Raw genomic sequence first — 16,986 nt, 5'->3', positions numbered from 1 at the left:
TTGAATAGCCTTCAATTTTAATTTACGGGATTATAATTGAAGTTTTGGTGTTAATTGTTTTCACAAATTAGGGTTTAATAGGGGGGAAAAGGGGGAAAACGAGGGAAAAGAGGAGGGAGAAAAAAGAGAACTTAGATGTGACTTTTTTTGTCCGGAAAATAAAAAAGTCAACGCCGAAAAATGGTCAAAGGACCCTTCTCACAACCCAAACATGATATAAGGACCTTTTGTGCCACTTTTTTTTTTTTTTTTTTTTAATTATAAAAGGGCCTTTCTTACAAGGTCAACCACTTAAAAGGACCTTTCTCGCAAATTTTCCAAATTAAAATTGTTGTTGGCATTTTTTCTTGATACAAATGAAGCAACCTCTCTAATAAGTTTCATATTTGAATATAGTAAATTCGATAAAGCTCTCTCCTTTTTAAAGTATTTGAACATTTAAATTTGCACGTGGATTTAAGATGATGTTTTTGGGTTTGCACGTGGATTTAAGATGATGTTTTTGGGTGTATAGAAAAATTTAAGGTAATACTCATATTAAAAAACAAACGGAAAAAACACGTGCTGTGAATATTATTAACGGGGAAAAATATAAGCACACATTACGGAGTATTTTAAGTTCGAATCTTAGGATAATCGGAGGTGCAAAACAGAAGATCTATTTACCTCTACGGCTCAACCTGTACTTCAAGTGACTAACCTGCATACTACGTACAGTCATACACTAAACAGTTGTTTCTAACTTGTTAAAAGTGTACATCATGTTCTTCATTCTCCTCTTTCTCTCTCCTCTAAAACACTTAAATTGTTTCCAATTTAGGGTTTTCGACTTGAAACTCTAAAATTGTTTCCAATTTAGGGTTTTTCAAGATACTGCATGCTAAAATCATTCATGAATCAAGCAAGCTAAGCTACTATGAGCAAGGCCCAAATCAAATCACTGGAAAATGATGATTTGATTTCCAGGTAAGGCTCAAATCCTCTACAATTTACTCCATTCACAGAAACCCTGATTAGGGTTTAAATTATTGTAATTAACCTGCAATCTTCTGATTTATCACAGGTAATTTATGGCTTTTCAACCACAATCTACCAAATAATCACAGGTAATTTCATCATCTTCATCTTCATCACCTGTTCATCTGGTTCTGTTTAATTTTCGATATGAAATTACTTCATACCTTTTGCAATTAGATTTGTAAAACTTGCATGAACATGACAACATATTTGAGAAATTCACCAAAAATTGTTCAAAACCCAAATTCAAATTATTGCAATCCTCAAAATCCCGAGAATATTGAAAAGCAGCATAAATAAAGCAGTTTATTGTTTGCTTATTCCGACCAGATTGAGATAATTGTTTATGTTTTTCTCATGGAGGTTTACGAACCTCGAGGCCGATAAATTTAAAATGAGCTCTTAATCATAACAAAGGCAAACAAAGAAATCTGAGCTTTGTATATGGTAGTTTAAGAGCATAGAGCTTCCTCCTTAAGAACTGACATCCGCAGTGCCACTAGTACCCTCAGCCACTGATTCTCCCGATGCACCTGCAAGGTTGGGAGAAACATTATGTCTTGAAACAAAGAAGTAGTTGTAGCTTCTTCTTACTAATGTAGTTTACAAGATAATTAGGGTGAAAGATATTGTAGGTTTGACGTAAAACATTTTTAATGAAGAATGATTTTTCATGGAAAATGTATTTTGAAAACCAATATTACAAATTAGTTCTCCTATCTTTGTTTCCTTACAAGAAAAGGCTTGGTTAATGAAAATTGTACTATTTCTAGGCTGAAACCGTAGTCCATGAGTCTGCTCCACTTAAAGAAAATGAAAATAGGAGTGGAACGGTGAGGATGGATGAGAGAAAAGTAAAAAAGATGTAAGGAGGGAGGAAAATGTGGCTTCCCTTATTAGGAAAATATTTTCATAACTGAGAGTGTTATTTTCCACTATTGGGTAAATAATTTTCCATCTCTTCACAAACCAAACAAATGAAGATGAGGGGTAATGGGAAAACATTTTCTATGAAAACCATCAAACAAAACACAACCAATGTGAAAGAACTTTAATGATCTAAACTTTTGAGCCTCTATTTATGGTTGGACAAAAACCAATTTCAACTGAAAGTGATTGTCCATTTCCATAGAAAATGCATGGAAGATTGGTTTTCCTTTGTTTGGATCCATGATGGAAAACTTGGAGAGAAAAGGAAAATTAGAAATGATATGGAAAAGATAAAAGTGAGGATAGAGTTTGAAAGCCTGGAAGGTAAGTAATGAAGAGGAAGTGTGCCATACCACTCCCAAAAAAAACTATTTTTCATAAATTTTAAACCAAAAGAAACCATTTTTTTCCAAAATTGATTTCCACCAAATTCTATATATTATGGTTCAAAACCCACAGAAATGTTTGTAATGATATATATTTTATTAAAAAATTAGTGATCATCATGCCAAACTTAGTGAATGAAGCAAGCAAAGTGTCAAGTTTTAGAAATATAATTATGAAGAGAAATGTTAATCGTGATTTTTCTGTACTATTTTCAAGTAAGGGTATGTGTGCAAGTGTATAATCTACCTATTATATGAGCAAATTTCTTACTTTGGTGAGTCCGAAACAAAGTGTTAAGTACTTATACCTATGCTTGCGTGTCGAGGATCTAGCATGATTACTTGAGGTGAAATGAAGTGTTCATTTAATATAGACTAGTAGTGTGAGGTATTTTATGAATGTCTTGGCAAAAGAATTAGATGATACTAAATCTTTATTACTTTATATTTATTATATTGACAGTTAGGTCTTTTGGGAGTCAAAGGGAGGGGAGAGTAAGGGATAGTTCTGGAAGAAAACTCCATGATTCTAAAGTGTATTGGCTTCCTCACTCCAAATTGTGAATGAACCACCAAATTCAAGGTCTGAAGGTAAAATCCTTGCCAATAGGCTAAGCTTAGCTTGGTATTGTTTTCTAGAAGATGTCACATGAATCATGGGCGTATCTTGTAGAAGTTCTTAGCTATGATACATGATCTTGTTTCCCTATCTATACCATACAAAGTTTAATCAATGGTGAACTAGCATTTCTTTTAGCAGAACAAGCTACGATCCTGTAGCCTCTAGTTACTAAAATTACTTTAGAATCTAATCTCATAAACGTTACAAGGTGTTACTGTTCACAATTGAGCGGTTATTTCTCATTACAATAATGTAATATTAGATAGTAATTTAGTATACAAGATAACTGGATAACTATTGTAGGGTGTGAAGTAAAGACAACTCTGCAGAGAAAACCACATTGTGAAAGAAACATTTTACGAGAGAACTTGAACAATTTAAGGCTACATGCCTCCATTATGGTAGGAAGGATTTCATCTTTAGTAAAAAATGATTTTCCTTTGGTTGGTTCCTTGATTAAAAAGTTTGAAAGAGAGTGAAATCTGAAACTGAAAGGGAGGAGTATAAATTGGAGATAATTGAAGGTTGGGATAGAGATGAAATGTAGTGTTCCACTGAAAACATAGATAACTGGAAAACTATTGTAGGTTGTGAAGTAAAGACAACTCTACAGATAAAACCACATTGTGAAAGAAACATTTTACGAGAGAACTTGAACAATTTAAGGCTACATGCCTCCATTATGGTAGGAAGGATTTCATCTTTAGTAAAAAATGATTTTCATTTGGTTGGTTCCTTGATTAAAAAGTTAGAAAGAGAGCGAAAGCTGAAACTGAATGGGAGGAGTATAAATTGGAGAAAATTGAAGATTGTAATAGAGATGAAATGTTGTGTTCCACTGAAAACATAGATAACTGGAAAGCTATTGTAGGGTGTGAAGTAAAGACAACTCTACAGATAAAACCACATTGTGAAAGAAACATTTTACGAGAGAACTTGAACAATTTAAAGCTACATGCCTGCATTATGGTAGGAAGGATTTCATCTTTAGTAAAAAATGATTTTCGTTTGGTTGGTTCCTTGATTAAAAAGTTAGAAAGAGAGTGAAAGCTGAAACTGAAAGGGAGGAGTATAAATTGGAGAAAATTGGAGGTTGTAGTAGAGATGAAATGTAGTGTTCCACTGAAAACATAATTTTCCTCAATTTTACAAACCAAATGCTAGAAAATCCAACCAAACACACTGTATTTTTTTTGGTTTTTAATTCAAAGAAATTTTGATAACAAAAAGTCATCATCATGCCAAGTCTAATGAATAGGAGCAAGCAAAATGGCCATTTAACAATGGGAATATTGATTATCGTTTTGTCTTTTGGAGTTAGGTACTTATGTAGTGTAGTGTATGTGTGCAACTGTGCAATTGTCAGAAATTACCCTTTTTTTTATTGGAAAAAAGATTCCTTATTTTGGTCTGAACTAATTCTCATATATTTATACCCATGCTAGCACGTCAAGATTCATATACATTTTGGGATGAAATGAATTGTTCAATTAGCATAAATTGGCAAAGTGAGGTTTCTGAAATGTTGTCTTGGCAACAGGAATCAAATGATACTTCATCTTTATATCATTGTTGGAGTCAATTGTTCTCTAGAAGATGTCATGTGAATTACGAGTGCATTTTGCAAAATTTCGTAGATATGCTACAAGATCTTGTTTTCTTGTTTGAAGCATTGAAAATTAAATTGGCGGTGGACTAATATTTCTCCCACCACAACAAAATCTCTGTACTTACAACTAAGGAATCTAAGTTCCAACACTTCCAAGTAGTACGTCGATATATAAAATTGTTTTCTTGTATGCAATACTACTGACATAGATCAAAGGATAGGTTCTTTCAACAGTCGGAAGACAAATATTTCTGTACTTTTTTTTTTCGATAAAAAAAAAATAATCTATACTTAACCAAGTAATGTAAGCGATACGGGTTATGCACAATTTAGGTGACTATGGTAAAAAGAGAAGCTAAGTCTCTCCATGTTGCAAGGCAGACTTACCCATGTCCTTTATCCTTTTAGCAGGAGGTTCATCTGTGTTTTTGTCTTTGCGTTCACCTTCATTTTGTCCACCCTTTTGTTTAATATGTTCTGCCTTCCTGCTGTCATTTTCTGCATAATATGTTTGTTCACCAAATATACTCGACATAAACTGGGAAAAGTAAAAACTACTCCTTTTGTTCTTCAATGAAGCTCTTATCTTTCAATTTGGGATCCAGACCCACTTATCCACCCCAGTTTTCCCTTTACTCCTTCTTTATAAATTTTTTTTCCCTATAATTTATTTTTAACTCTCCCTAAATCTCTATGCAATTAGGAGATGAAAACTTATTCTTTCTCAATTTTTTTTCTCTAATATACCTTAACAGCTCGCCTATTCTGTATGTGCTTTTCTGGACTAGACAGATAGATTATCATGGAGTATATTTATAGTTTTTTGAGATGTATGAAAATTTTCTGCGTATGTGGTTCAAAACAAATGTCAACAATTTCTCTGTTGTCAAAATCTAAAGTTTGGATTCAAATTTAGTGAGAGAAAGCCATCTCTAATAAGATATCAAAATCTGTAAAATCATACCAAACTTACCTTCTGGTGCAACTATGAAATGTAGCTTATTACTCATCCACCCAAATCGCATCAGTTGACCCTCTTTCAATTCCCTGGTCTCACGGACATGACCCCAACTAATGATTGAATAGCGATGGTCCCGATCTATCATTGTCAGAAAATGCTCTAAGCAATTTTCATCATCGACAACCCAGATATTTGCCCGGCCTTCTTGCAGCCTTTGTCTTATATTTTCAGGCATGTTTGGAACAATAAATTCATCAACTGAGTGTCGAGGCAAAACCAGTTGGGATGTTGTCATATCTGACTTAGTTAACGTCTTAGTAACCGGGTATTGTTCCACTGGTGCACAATTCAAATCAATAGCTTTCCTCATGATGAGCAGATTTGGGGAAGGCAAAAAGAGATTTGAGCAAGACTTCTGTATGGAAAAAAAAATTAAAGGGAGAAAGACCAATCTATGAACATTCAATTTACAGCCTTTTGTAATTAGCTATTCAAATAGACAGTAAATACTTGGCTAAATTATTGTTATTTCTTAGTTGCCTTCCTTTATAGTCAAATGCATTAATGAAAACTTTTAATATCTCCATATCTCAATTTTTTGATTTGCTTTGGTTTATTACCTTATGTGGGATATATTATTTAGCTATGACAATCCTCGTGTTTGATAATGTTTTCCTTTTCTGCATGAAAGTAAGTATAGCTTGTGTATTTTGTCAAAAAAAAATAAATTAAAATGTGAGCATAATTAGTTGATCAATTGGTAGCAAATGTTTGACATGTATCTTATGATTGCTTCAATTTGGATATACGTAGTAATAGTTTCTTGAAAAATATTCCAATGCATTCTTATATCCGCTTTGCTTTTCACTTTAGCGTTAGAGAAAATGAAAACACTTTGCAATTAATTAGTAGAAATGCTTCTAGTACTTGTGAAATAAGGCTGATTAAATGAATTGGACCGTCTCAATTTTTTATTATTTATTTTTTTAGTGGCCAAAGTTTATGTATCTAGTAACAGTAGTTCTGGGTATCTGGATTGTATGGTAAATCAAGGGGACCTCTACGAGCAATCTTATTGTAGAGGGGTAGCTTTCAAAAGGATATTTTGGATGACCTTTTAATAGGAAATGTGGCAACTTTGAGTCATTGACTGGCTTATTGAGTAACAGTGTTCCTTTTCATTTGCTGTTATCCAAATATAACTTGATATATTTGATAAAATATTTAGAATGTAAACGAAAAAAATGTAATATTGATAATTGATACAAAGCGATCATCAAAACTGCAGAGCTATTATATTTAGTGGATTTATGTTGCTTGAAAGTCGTTTGATTGCTGCAGAAAACATGACAGGGCTCCTCATTTGCTAACTTGCAAGAATTCTCAGCTGCTTCAAGTTCTGTTGTCACATATCAAATTCCTGTATCTCAGGCTATGATGATGTACGTTGCTCCTGCCTCCTGAAATTTAAATCTGAGACTTTTGACATTCTGCAATCTGGGTTTCTGGGAGCATTTTCTTATTCTTTCTTTTCCTTCAGTCTTGGCTATTTGATTTGTATGTTTTAGTGTTCATGCATTGTGCTCCTGAACTATAATTGATACATATGTGCAAATGCAAATGTGTAAAGACTGTTGATTCTTAAAGAGATTAGTGTTTGACAGTGCCGGAGACTTGGGTGTATCAGGGTTGGCCAAGTGCACAAGATTCGTTGTTTTTTTTTTTTTTTTTTCTTAGCGGTTGTTTAAAGAACAAAGTGTATTATTCTTATAGCAAAAGTGTAACACAAAGTATTAATGTATATATATGATATATCCATTCAGCTTACTTACATTCTTGAGTACTCGTTATATTTCAGGGCTGGGTTTTTATCCCGGTAATGGTTACATACTTACATGGATTGAAAACCTGAGCTATCTTTCTGCTGGACTGCATTCAAAATTTTTGGTATGCTAATGCCAAGATCCTAACCAAAGAGTGCATATTGAGCCTTTTTCTCATGATCATAATGATCTTTAGAATCAGTTTTTCCTTTTTTGTGTGATTTTGTTTCCTTTTATTGTGGATTCTATGAATTATTGGTGCTGAGGTGGTGATCTTATCATACAATTTTTTTTTTTTTTTTAAAAAACGAAAAATTTACCATATAGGAAAAAAAAAAAATTTGCAGGTAGTTATAAACTAGTATAATAGATTAGTCTCAGTAATGGCTGTTAATGCCCTTTAGTGATTATCAAAGATAAACTTAGAATTAGCAATTATTATCGATAAATTTTCAGACCATATATATATATATATATCAGAGTTCACCTGAGAGTAACCAGTTGTATTAAAAGTTACACTACTCATCCATCATAAGCTTGCTAGGTCCATTAATGTATAGAACTAATGGTTATAAGCTAACATTGACAATTAATTTCACATTCTAATAATTTAAGAGGTTAAAAGTTGATCAGAAGGCCCCTATAGCTCAGTGGTAGAGCGTCAGTCTTGTAAACTGAAGGTCTGTAGTTCGATCCTGCATGGGGGCATTTTATTAACTCTTTTTTTTTTTTTTTTTTTTTTATTATATTTTTTTTTTTTTAATTTTGAAAATACTTAGCTACGAGTATATATTTTAAAAATGTGCATGGTCAAAGTGATATTAGTAAAAAATTACATAGTCAAAGTGATCACATTATTCACAAGAATATGCATTTTCAAATTAAGCACATGAATAGTGCAAAATTAAGACAATTAATGTAAGCACATGAATGTAGTGATATATATTAGTGAAAATATACGTGGTCAAATTTAAGTAATCACATGAATATGCGTTGTCAAAACAAACACATGAATATGCATTATAAAAATAAACACATGAATAGTGCAAAACTTATTAAGACAATCATAAACTCATGAATATGTGATTATGCACAATCAAAATAAGAATGTGAAAAAGCCAAAAAATTAGACGGTCACAATAGTGTAAAAACAAGAACGAGAATGAATTATATGTTAAACTAAACTATTACTTCGTATTATTCCAAACATTTACAATGGGCAAAGATTAGAAGATTTTGTTATCCATATCACTATCACAAGCAATAAATGGCTGCCACATCCTCAACTCATATGCCAAATTAACCAGAAAATTAAAATTTTCCCTATCCAAATATCTTAGCCACATATCCCAAAAAAAAAAAAAAAAAAAAAAAACAGCCAACAAAATTTAATTTCCAATTGACAAATTATTTGATCAACAATAATAATGGAAGCAGTAGTAGCTCAATCTCTGTCCTACACAAAAATTTCCAAGCCTTTAATAAGAAATTGTTCTACATCAACTTCAATTTCTCCCACATTTTTACAATGTGAAACTTCTGCTTTTTCTTATCATTCTGTTCAAAATCTGGGTTTAAAAAGGCTAAATTTACAATGTGTTAGAATCATCAATTCATTCCCAAAAAAGAAATTTGGAGTTGTATATGCTTCTAAAGGTGACACTTCTCCTGCTAATGTTGTTCAGGGCTGGGTTCTTGAACCTGTAGGTCAGTAACTTATTATAGTGTTCACTTTTTTAATATATACTTAATTTTTATTATTCCACGGCCTAGAAGAAGTTGTCACATTGTCCTAAATCCGAACCCATAGTAAATTATGTATCGATATGTTATATTAGGCTATTAGCGGAGTTTTTTATATTGGTTGTAACATTTTTCTAAATCCGAACCCACAGTAAATTATGTATTGATATGTTATATTAGCGGAGTTATTTTTATCATCTCCCCGATACCTTTTTTTTTAAAGTAAGGCGCGATTTATGTATGGTATGTGTTGCAGGAGATGGTGATTGGAAACATATAGGTTTTAAGGTACCAATGCCAGGAGCATATGAAATTTTCTCTGTAAGTTGATTACTTTTATGTTATTATTTCACCATTTTACTTGTTTATGTAATTATAAATATGATGATACATTAGCTAGGGTACTCATATTATGGTGTCAATTGATCAGAGTGATGAGATGGTGATTGGGAGAGAGCCTCAGAAAGCAGATTTGGTAATTCCTGTTGCCACAGGTATAATTTAATTTTTTTTTTTTAAAACACGAGCACGAGTATTATAAGTTTTTTATAAAATTAAAGTAACACGTAGTCTACAGTCACAGACCATGAATTACTAAAATAGAAGTATTGTTGTTACAATTCATAAATGACTCGTGTTATAGTAAATAACTAAATATTGAATCTACGGAGAATAGTTAATTCGAGTACTTTGAAGTACGAATTCTCGTTCATTCTTACATGAAACTATATATGTTTGTCGTAGATAAATAATGTTCAATTTCATTGATCTTTCAATAGATTACCAATTTGATCATTTTCTTGCATATACCAAATACAGTGTTTAGACATTATCATTAATGTAAAAAGTCTAGGATATTTGCTAAATATAGCTATATATGTGGTTGGAGTTGCAGTTTCTGGGATGCATGCTCGAATTCAGAACAAAGAAGGTAGTCTCTACATCAGTGACTTAGACAGCACAAATGGAACTTACATCAATGAAAAACGAGTACAACCCGGTTTTACAGCAGTTGTACCTCCTGGAAGCTTGCTCACATTCGGTAATTAACTAACTAGTACTATAACAAGCATGCTGCAATATAGACAACATGTATCATAATCAATGTGTTTAGCAGTGTAAGCAATGCACTTATGCACTAGATATGATAATGAGTTGCTCGAGTTAAGTTTGGTCAAAACTCGAATGGAGTTTGAATTCTAGTCAGGGTCTTTATGAGTTTAGCAGAACTAACTTGAACATGCAGGTTTAACAAGCTCTTCAATGAGTATACAAGTATTTCTCCAAGGAACTTATTTAACTTTTAACTTAAAATGAATTAGCCAAAGCAGTACATATATAAATAGGTTGCAACTGCTTGAATTCAAGTCTAGCTATTATGAATTAAGCAGAGTTTTTATTTGAATTTGTGAGCACAACAAGTTCAACTTGAATTGAACGCGACTGAGGATATAGTCCCCTATTGATTAACTCATGATTCTGATCCTGCTAGCAAGGAATAACAGTCCCCTATTGATTAATTTTCTAATCATATATAGGATTGTGTAGATATATAGCTTGGTTAACTAAATGCTGAATTCTTATACTGATTTTGGCAGGGGATACTCATCTTGCAATTTTTCGAGTTATGAAGGTTGAGAAAACTCTAGAGAAAGAAGTAGATGAATCTGAAGAGAAAACAGAAATTGAAGGCAAAGAAGCAGCTGCTCAACCGGAAGCTACAAACTGAGTTCTTGGTTATGTGAATTTAATTGTATTGTTAAGTGACACATTATAACCAAAAATTCCCAGCTAGTATAGTCCACCTTTTATTAGGGGATTTTGCTATAAAAAAATTTGTAATGGGTGCTAATGTGCTATAATATTTTTTTCAGAAAAAATAATCACTCTCAGAAAAAATAATAATTAAATACCAAATAGATTGTCTTATTGATTTCTTTCCTTTATTGTCATCATCTCATTTTAGTATTGAAAAATATACTCCATAGTATTTAATCACTGATGCACAACCGGTTCATACTTTTGGCATGATCATCCACTCTTCAAGTTTATGAATTTTATGTTTTAAGTTTTGACAAAGTTTTTGAACCTTTAGACCGATAAACAACCCAACTTTTGTTACAAATAACGGCAATAACCTCAACTTTTACGTTGAACTAGTTTCACCAAAAAAGTAAAAATGATCTAAAACCGTTCATTAACTAATACTTAACCATCTCAACTTAAGTCCTGTTCGATTTATCTCAATAAACATTATAATATATCAAATTTTTATATAATCAAAATTTATTTCAAGTAATAAGTACTTCGTAATTAGATTTATAAGTTTCACACCGTTACATTAACAAACATACACATTCGGGAGCGTTTGGTTTGAAAAGTGGAAACAGAGTGGAATTGAAAGGAAACAAATAAGAGGAGGGAAAAGAATCATTAAACTATAGAAAGGGTATTTGTTAAGAGGAGGGTAAGGGTATTTGTTACCCCAAGTTTTTGAGAGGTAACAAATAAGGGGTATATCATTACCCTTAGGCAGTGGCGGACCTAGAAATTTGACAATGGGGAGACAATTTCGATAATTCAACTAACATCAACCTATTTAAAAAAAAAAAACGGGTACACAATACAAGTAATTTGGGTTTGGTTGGGAAATAGGAATAAGGGAGTAGTCGAGTGGTATGGTTGAAATAAAACACCCCCCAAAAAAAAGGAGTGATGTTACAAGGGAGATTATTCGAATGCCATATTATCTTGTGATGTTAATTTCTTAGCGAACATTTGCCGAAGACGCTCGCTGCAGTCCGTGACTCGTGGTCGCGTGGGTGGTGGTTCGTGCCTCGTGGTTGGGAAATAGGAATAAGGGAGTAGTCGAGTGGTTTGGTTAAAATAAAGGATTTTTTATTTTTATCACCTCTAAAAAACAACTTAATTGCTTTTACCACCTCCATAAAAAAAAGTTTTATTTTATCACCACATAAAAAAAATGAAAATTGACTTTTACCACCAATCACTGCCAACTAACGGATTATGTCCATAAATTCGTTAGTGGGGCCTATAATGTCCACGTGTCACCATATTATTGGATAATAAAATAAATAAATTAACAAATAAAAAAAAAAACCAGAATTGTTACCATGCTTTCAAACCAAACACATAATAACGGTATTGGTTTAATCGAATCCGTTTCCAATTCAAAAAATACACCAACCGAACGCTCCATTCAAAACGGCATAAACTCCACAAAGGAGCCCTTTGAAATTTGTAAATAACCAACCAACCACTTTTTGTATTTTTTAGAATAAAGGTGATAGAATAATCAATCTTTTTAGTGAAAAGGGAAAGTGTAGTGGGCGCATGAACCCACCAATGGTGAAGCGTATAGTTTGGTAGAGTCAAAACCAGTTTAAACCAAACACGATACCTCCATTAACAACCCACCATTGTTGTTCATCTCAAACCCCTTCATTCAATACCACCTTCTTCCTGATTTCACACAAAATACCCAGAAATTGATTCATCATTTTTCTCAGGAGAGGGGAAAAAAAGAAAAGGAGATTTAATCACTTAATTGGTTAATCATGGATTCCTTGCAGTCTCACAGAAATGAGATTATAGGCATTTCTGTTGCTCTTGCTGCCATTGGTGTTGGCTCTGCTTATTATTTCTATCTTTCCAACAAATCTAAATCCAAATTCAAAAGTACCCTTCTTTTTCCCTTCAATTTCTGCGTTTTTTTGTATATTTTGATGATTTGCTGCTATTTCTGTTGTTTAATTGATTATTGTTCAGTTATTAATTCTGGGGTTTTCATTGATTATAATAACTATGTTGTTGGGGATGTTTTTGAATTTTCATAGGTTATAATATTGAATTTTGGGAATATAATAAATTGAGATGATCAGCTGCATCATGAATAAAATATTTAAATATATTGGTTGGATTCTCTGGGCATAAACAATTCTGGGTTCCTTAGATATGTACTGGAAAATAATTTTGTTAATGACTAGAAGATTTGGATACTTTGACTTGTGAAGTAATGATTCTAGGGCTATTTTAATCAAAAATATTTTATGTATTTCTGGAAATTCTGGTTGATCTTGAGAAACTAAGGGACTCTAATGGTTAAAGTTAAATACTGGAACAGTGGCATTATGTATTATGTTAGTATACATTTCGCCCAAAGTGGATTGGTCAAGATTAAAGATGTTTTGATGATGACATAAATGTAGGGGTGATGGTGATAAAAATGTAGGGGTGATGTAGTAAGTTTGATGATCCTTAATGCTTGATCAAAATATCATATAAAAACAATGCCAAAGCCTTTATACCAAACGGATTGGGTCAGCTAATCAGGCTCTCGACAACAATGTTGATCTTGATGTTTTAATTTCATATGTGTAAGGTCACTTAAAGTTGTACTAGTGACTTTAATTGAGTTGCAAGATTTAATTTGATGTGTAGTATTTCATTGTGATCCTTTCTAAATGTTTAAATTCAATTTCACTGTATTGTGTTATTGATGATAATTGTTGTGTTAGGTTGCTTGGACCCTGAAGCGTTCAAGGAATTTAAGCTTGTGAAACGGACTGAGCTAAGTCATAATGTTGCGAAATTTAGATTTTCTCTTCCTTCACCAGATTCTGTGTTGGGTCTTCCAATTGGACAACATATAAGTTGCAGGTTTGTGAGCTTTGTACAATGGCATTATATGAGTATGATGACCGACAAAATTGAACATATTTATCTTAGAACTTTAAGTGCTTATATGTGATATTGATCATTGTTGATGCAGAGGAAAAGATGCTAATGGTGAGGATGTTATGAAAGCTTATACACCAACTACGTTGGATTCTGATGTTGGCTATTTTGAGTTGGTTATAAAGGTATGCCAGTATACTTGATGCAATAGTTAATGACTTGATCCAATACCTCTTTTAGCCTTGCCTTGTAGTTATTGCATTGTGTTGTCTCCAATTGGATCTAAAATAGGTACCCTATGATTTCTAGATGTATCCACAAGGAAGAATGTCGCACCATTTCAGAGAAATGCGTGAAGGTGATTACTTGTCTGTCAAGGGCCCCAAGGTTCGTAATCCTATCATATATTATTCCAAGATATATTTATGGTACCCCATGCACCATTAGTCTTCAATCTGGGGTTTCAGTGATTTTACTTGAACTAATTAGAATTGTGTACCATGAAAAACTTGCTTGATTGTCTAGCTGTTTACTATGGATGTATTTTAGTTACCAATATGGTTTTGCTTATATTGCAGGGACGTTTTAAGTATCAGCCCGGGCAAGTTAGAGCTTTTGGTATGCTTGCTGGAGGTACAGGAATTACTCCAATGTTTCAGGTCTGTCAGTGTGGTGTAAAATGGAAGATTTACTACTTTTTATACTCAGAAATGCAATAATTCCAGCTATATCCAGAAATGAGCAAGTCACTTTGTTTCATGATATATTTTGTATATTGTTAGGTTGCTAGAGCCATATTAGAGAATCCAAGTGACAAGACCAAGGTTCAGTTAATATACGCAAATGTCACGTATGATGATATTCTTTTGAAGGTAATTCCAACATTCATTTGTTTTTCATTACTTTAATTAGTTTCTCTTATGGTTATCACTTTGCTTATACCCAATCTTTATAAGTTAGATACAGTATTATCTCTTCTGTATATACGCTGTCTTTTCTTATAATGTGTGATTGCAAGAGTTTTCAGCTCATTAAACTGCTTCCATTTATAATTTGTTTTTTTTTTTTTGTATTGCAGGAAGAACTGGACAATTTTGCTCACAGTTTCCCTGATCGATTCTCTGTTTACTATGTCCTAAACGAGGTATTAGATTTTATTTATTTCTGCAATCTTGTATCACACTAAATGAACCCTCTTTCACTCTACAACTGCAGATCATTGCTTGATTGTTGACTAATAAGGTATTAATGACTTATTGATTATTTTCTAGTATCACGAGTATATATACATGTTCATGCCGTCTTCATTTGTCAGGCAGATATGTCTTAAATTGTCAGGCATAATTGGCTTGAGCATGCTTAATTGTGCTTGTTTTTTATTTTAAATGATTAAGCTAAATAAGAATGTTGATACAGGGGACCTTGAAAAATATTAACTATGGCGAAAGAGGTCAATTTGCTCAAAAGAGGTTGGTTTGAAATTTGGTAGACTAGTGGACTCTCCAGAGTTTAGTAGACTGATTTAAGAAAGCTTATCTAGGGCACATTAAGTAATATATACTGCAGGCGATTATATATCATATATCTAGATACTAATTTGATTATCATTGGTCAAAATCTGAGAATGGAAATTAGCATAAGAGCTTAAGGGTTGCTTTGTGTGGGGTTGAGTAATTTACAACTCACAGGACTCTCGTTTTCTTGCTGACATTGGTGGCTATCAAGCTCAAAGTTGGTATGAAAAAGTTGTACAAATAGGGTGGTCTATTATTTGGTTAGTAATGCTGATGATTCATGTAGGTTAGTAGTGACTAGTGAGTCGAACATTCAGTTTCCATTTGTTGACTTGTTCCTGTCCTGCATTTTCCATTTACAAGCCTTGCTTAGTTGGAATAAGAGCAGGACTTATCTCATTTTGGTGAGTAAACAATCATTTGGGAATCACGGTAAATGTAGCTATCACTTATTTGTAATATCTCATTGAAGAAGCACTCAGCATTGATTTTGACATGCATAAATATTATTACAGTACATTCATGTAAAAATGGCCTGTGATTCTGTTGTGGCACTGAGCATGGTATACCGTTCAGGAGTTTGTTCTAGAAGTATCTTTAGTCTTGTGTATTACTAGTATTACTACTGGTGCAAGTATTTTTAAAGATGCGGTTCTAGTAGGCATTGCATGTTGATACTAAGGACTAATATTTCGTAAATAAAATAGGAAAGGTTTTCTAATATACAAATGTTTTGTCCTCCTTAGCCACCTGAAGAATGGAGTGGTGGAGTTGGTTTCGTATCTGCAAAAATGATTCAAGATCATTGTCCTGAACCTGCCTCTGATATTCAGGTAGACCTTTGCTAATCTCTAATGCATCTCCTACCCTCAACTCCTCGTAGAATCCAACGTTTCAATACTAATGAGTAACAATGAATTGTCATCAGATCTTGAGGTGTGGACCACCTCCAATGAACAAGGCCATGGCTGCTCATCTCGAAGCTCTAGGATACACTTCCGAGATGCAATTTCAGTTCTAAAACTACCTATACCATTTATTCTCTCATTTTTTTTTCTTATTCGGCCCCTGCCATGGGACATATATTGTTCTACAACATCAATTTTTTGCCATCAAGGTCAAAATAGTTGTAAGATGCAACACTGATGACTTGATGAGCCTCATTCTGGATGCTACTGCAGATACTTGTATTTGGTTAAACCTTTATTATTCTTCTGTTTAACTTTTCTATAAACAGTTTTTAGTAGGCTGTCATATGCAATTTAGGTTGGACTATTGACTTATTGAGCATGTAATCAGTTGAAGAATCAAGGAACGTGTACACTTTGTTTTAGTTAAAACATTGTACTATCAATTGTGATTCCTCATAATCCTAATTTTTCCCACTATTTTTGACCCTATCCCATTAAATAGTCCATAATTTCATGAATGGCCAAGACAAAATTTATGAGAAGTTGATCATTCGAAATTGATCCTACTTTATTACGTAATATAAATTTTGTTTGAAAGTAGATGTGATTTATCTAAATTGGCTTTTACATTTTTTACAATCAACTCAAACCAAACTTGATTCAACAGATTCCTTTGCTACCTCTAATCATCCGATCTTATACAAATCTCACTAATTGTAATCCTCCGATTTTATACAAATCTCACTAGTCGTAAATAAGCAAATGTTATTCA

At 32.9% G+C, this 16,986-nt stretch overlaps 2 protein-coding genes, 1 long non-coding RNA gene and 1 other non-coding gene across 5 annotated transcripts; all 4 read left to right on the top strand.

Annotated features, from left to right (window-relative positions):
• Positions 1-706: 706 nt before the first annotated feature.
• On the top strand, positions 707-7,326 carry LOC145624678 (uncharacterized). Of its 2 annotated transcripts, none has more exons than XR_014110474.1 (3): positions 707-966; positions 1,064-1,106; positions 6,867-7,326. It is a non-coding gene; the product is annotated as an uncharacterized LOC145624678 (long non-coding RNA). The 2 variants fall into 2 exon arrangements; XR_014110473.1 differs by having other exon boundaries at positions 6,814-7,326.
• Positions 7,327-7,984: 658 nt separating this feature from the next.
• On the top strand, positions 7,985-8,056 carry TRNAT-UGU (transfer RNA threonine (anticodon UGU)). The gene has a single exon. It is a non-coding gene; the product is annotated as a tRNA-Thr (tRNA).
• A 632-nt stretch (positions 8,057-8,688) lies between these two features.
• LOC145624677 (uncharacterized) lies at positions 8,689-11,022 on the top strand. Its single transcript, XM_081677765.1, has 5 exons — positions 8,689-9,055; positions 9,348-9,412; positions 9,522-9,585; positions 9,987-10,133; positions 10,690-11,022. The coding sequence occupies exons 1-5, from the start codon at positions 8,776-8,778 to the stop codon at positions 10,818-10,820; spliced, it is 687 nt and encodes a 228-aa protein (XP_081533891.1). The 5' UTR covers positions 8,689-8,775; the 3' UTR covers positions 10,821-11,022.
• Positions 11,023-12,384: 1,362 nt separating this feature from the next.
• On the top strand, positions 12,385-16,666 carry LOC145621020 (NADH--cytochrome b5 reductase 1-like). The gene is made up of 9 exons (XM_081675761.1): positions 12,385-12,790; positions 13,630-13,771; positions 13,884-13,974; positions 14,099-14,176; positions 14,368-14,448; positions 14,572-14,661; positions 14,868-14,933; positions 16,050-16,136; positions 16,232-16,666. The coding sequence occupies exons 1-9, from the start codon at positions 12,670-12,672 to the stop codon at positions 16,322-16,324; spliced, it is 849 nt and encodes a 282-aa protein (XP_081531887.1). The 5' UTR covers positions 12,385-12,669; the 3' UTR covers positions 16,325-16,666.
• Positions 16,667-16,986: the final 320 nt, after the last annotated feature.

Source organism: Chenopodium album, chromosome 3 (genome assembly GCF_948465745.1).
Source record: "Chenopodium album chromosome 3, dcCheAlbu1.1, whole genome shotgun sequence".
NCBI classification, from domain to species: domain Eukaryota; kingdom Viridiplantae; phylum Streptophyta; class Magnoliopsida; order Caryophyllales; family Amaranthaceae; genus Chenopodium; species Chenopodium album.
The sequence above is the reverse complement of the archived record's forward strand: the minus strand, read 5'-3'. Positions and strand labels throughout refer to the sequence as shown.

Excerpts from the sequence above, each read along its gene's own strand:
- LOC145624677 (XM_081677765.1), top strand. The coding sequence starts at position 8,776 with ATGGAAGCAGTAGTAGCTCAATCTCTGTCCTACACAAAAATTTCCAAG. Across the intron at positions 9,056-9,347 it reads CTGGGTTCTTGAACCTGTAG|GAGATGGTGATTGGAAACAT; the intron begins GTCAGTAACTTA and ends TATGTGTTGCAG. Across the intron at positions 9,586-9,986 it reads GGTAATTCCTGTTGCCACAG|TTTCTGGGATGCATGCTCGA; the intron begins GTATAATTTAAT and ends TTGGAGTTGCAG.
- LOC145621020 (XM_081675761.1), top strand. The coding sequence starts at position 12,670 with ATGGATTCCTTGCAGTCTCACAGAAATGAGATTATAGGCATTTCTGTT. Across the intron at positions 14,934-16,049 it reads TTTACTATGTCCTAAACGAG|CCACCTGAAGAATGGAGTGG; the intron begins GTATTAGATTTT and ends TGTCCTCCTTAG. Across the intron at positions 16,137-16,231 it reads AACCTGCCTCTGATATTCAG|ATCTTGAGGTGTGGACCACC; the intron begins GTAGACCTTTGC and ends AATTGTCATCAG.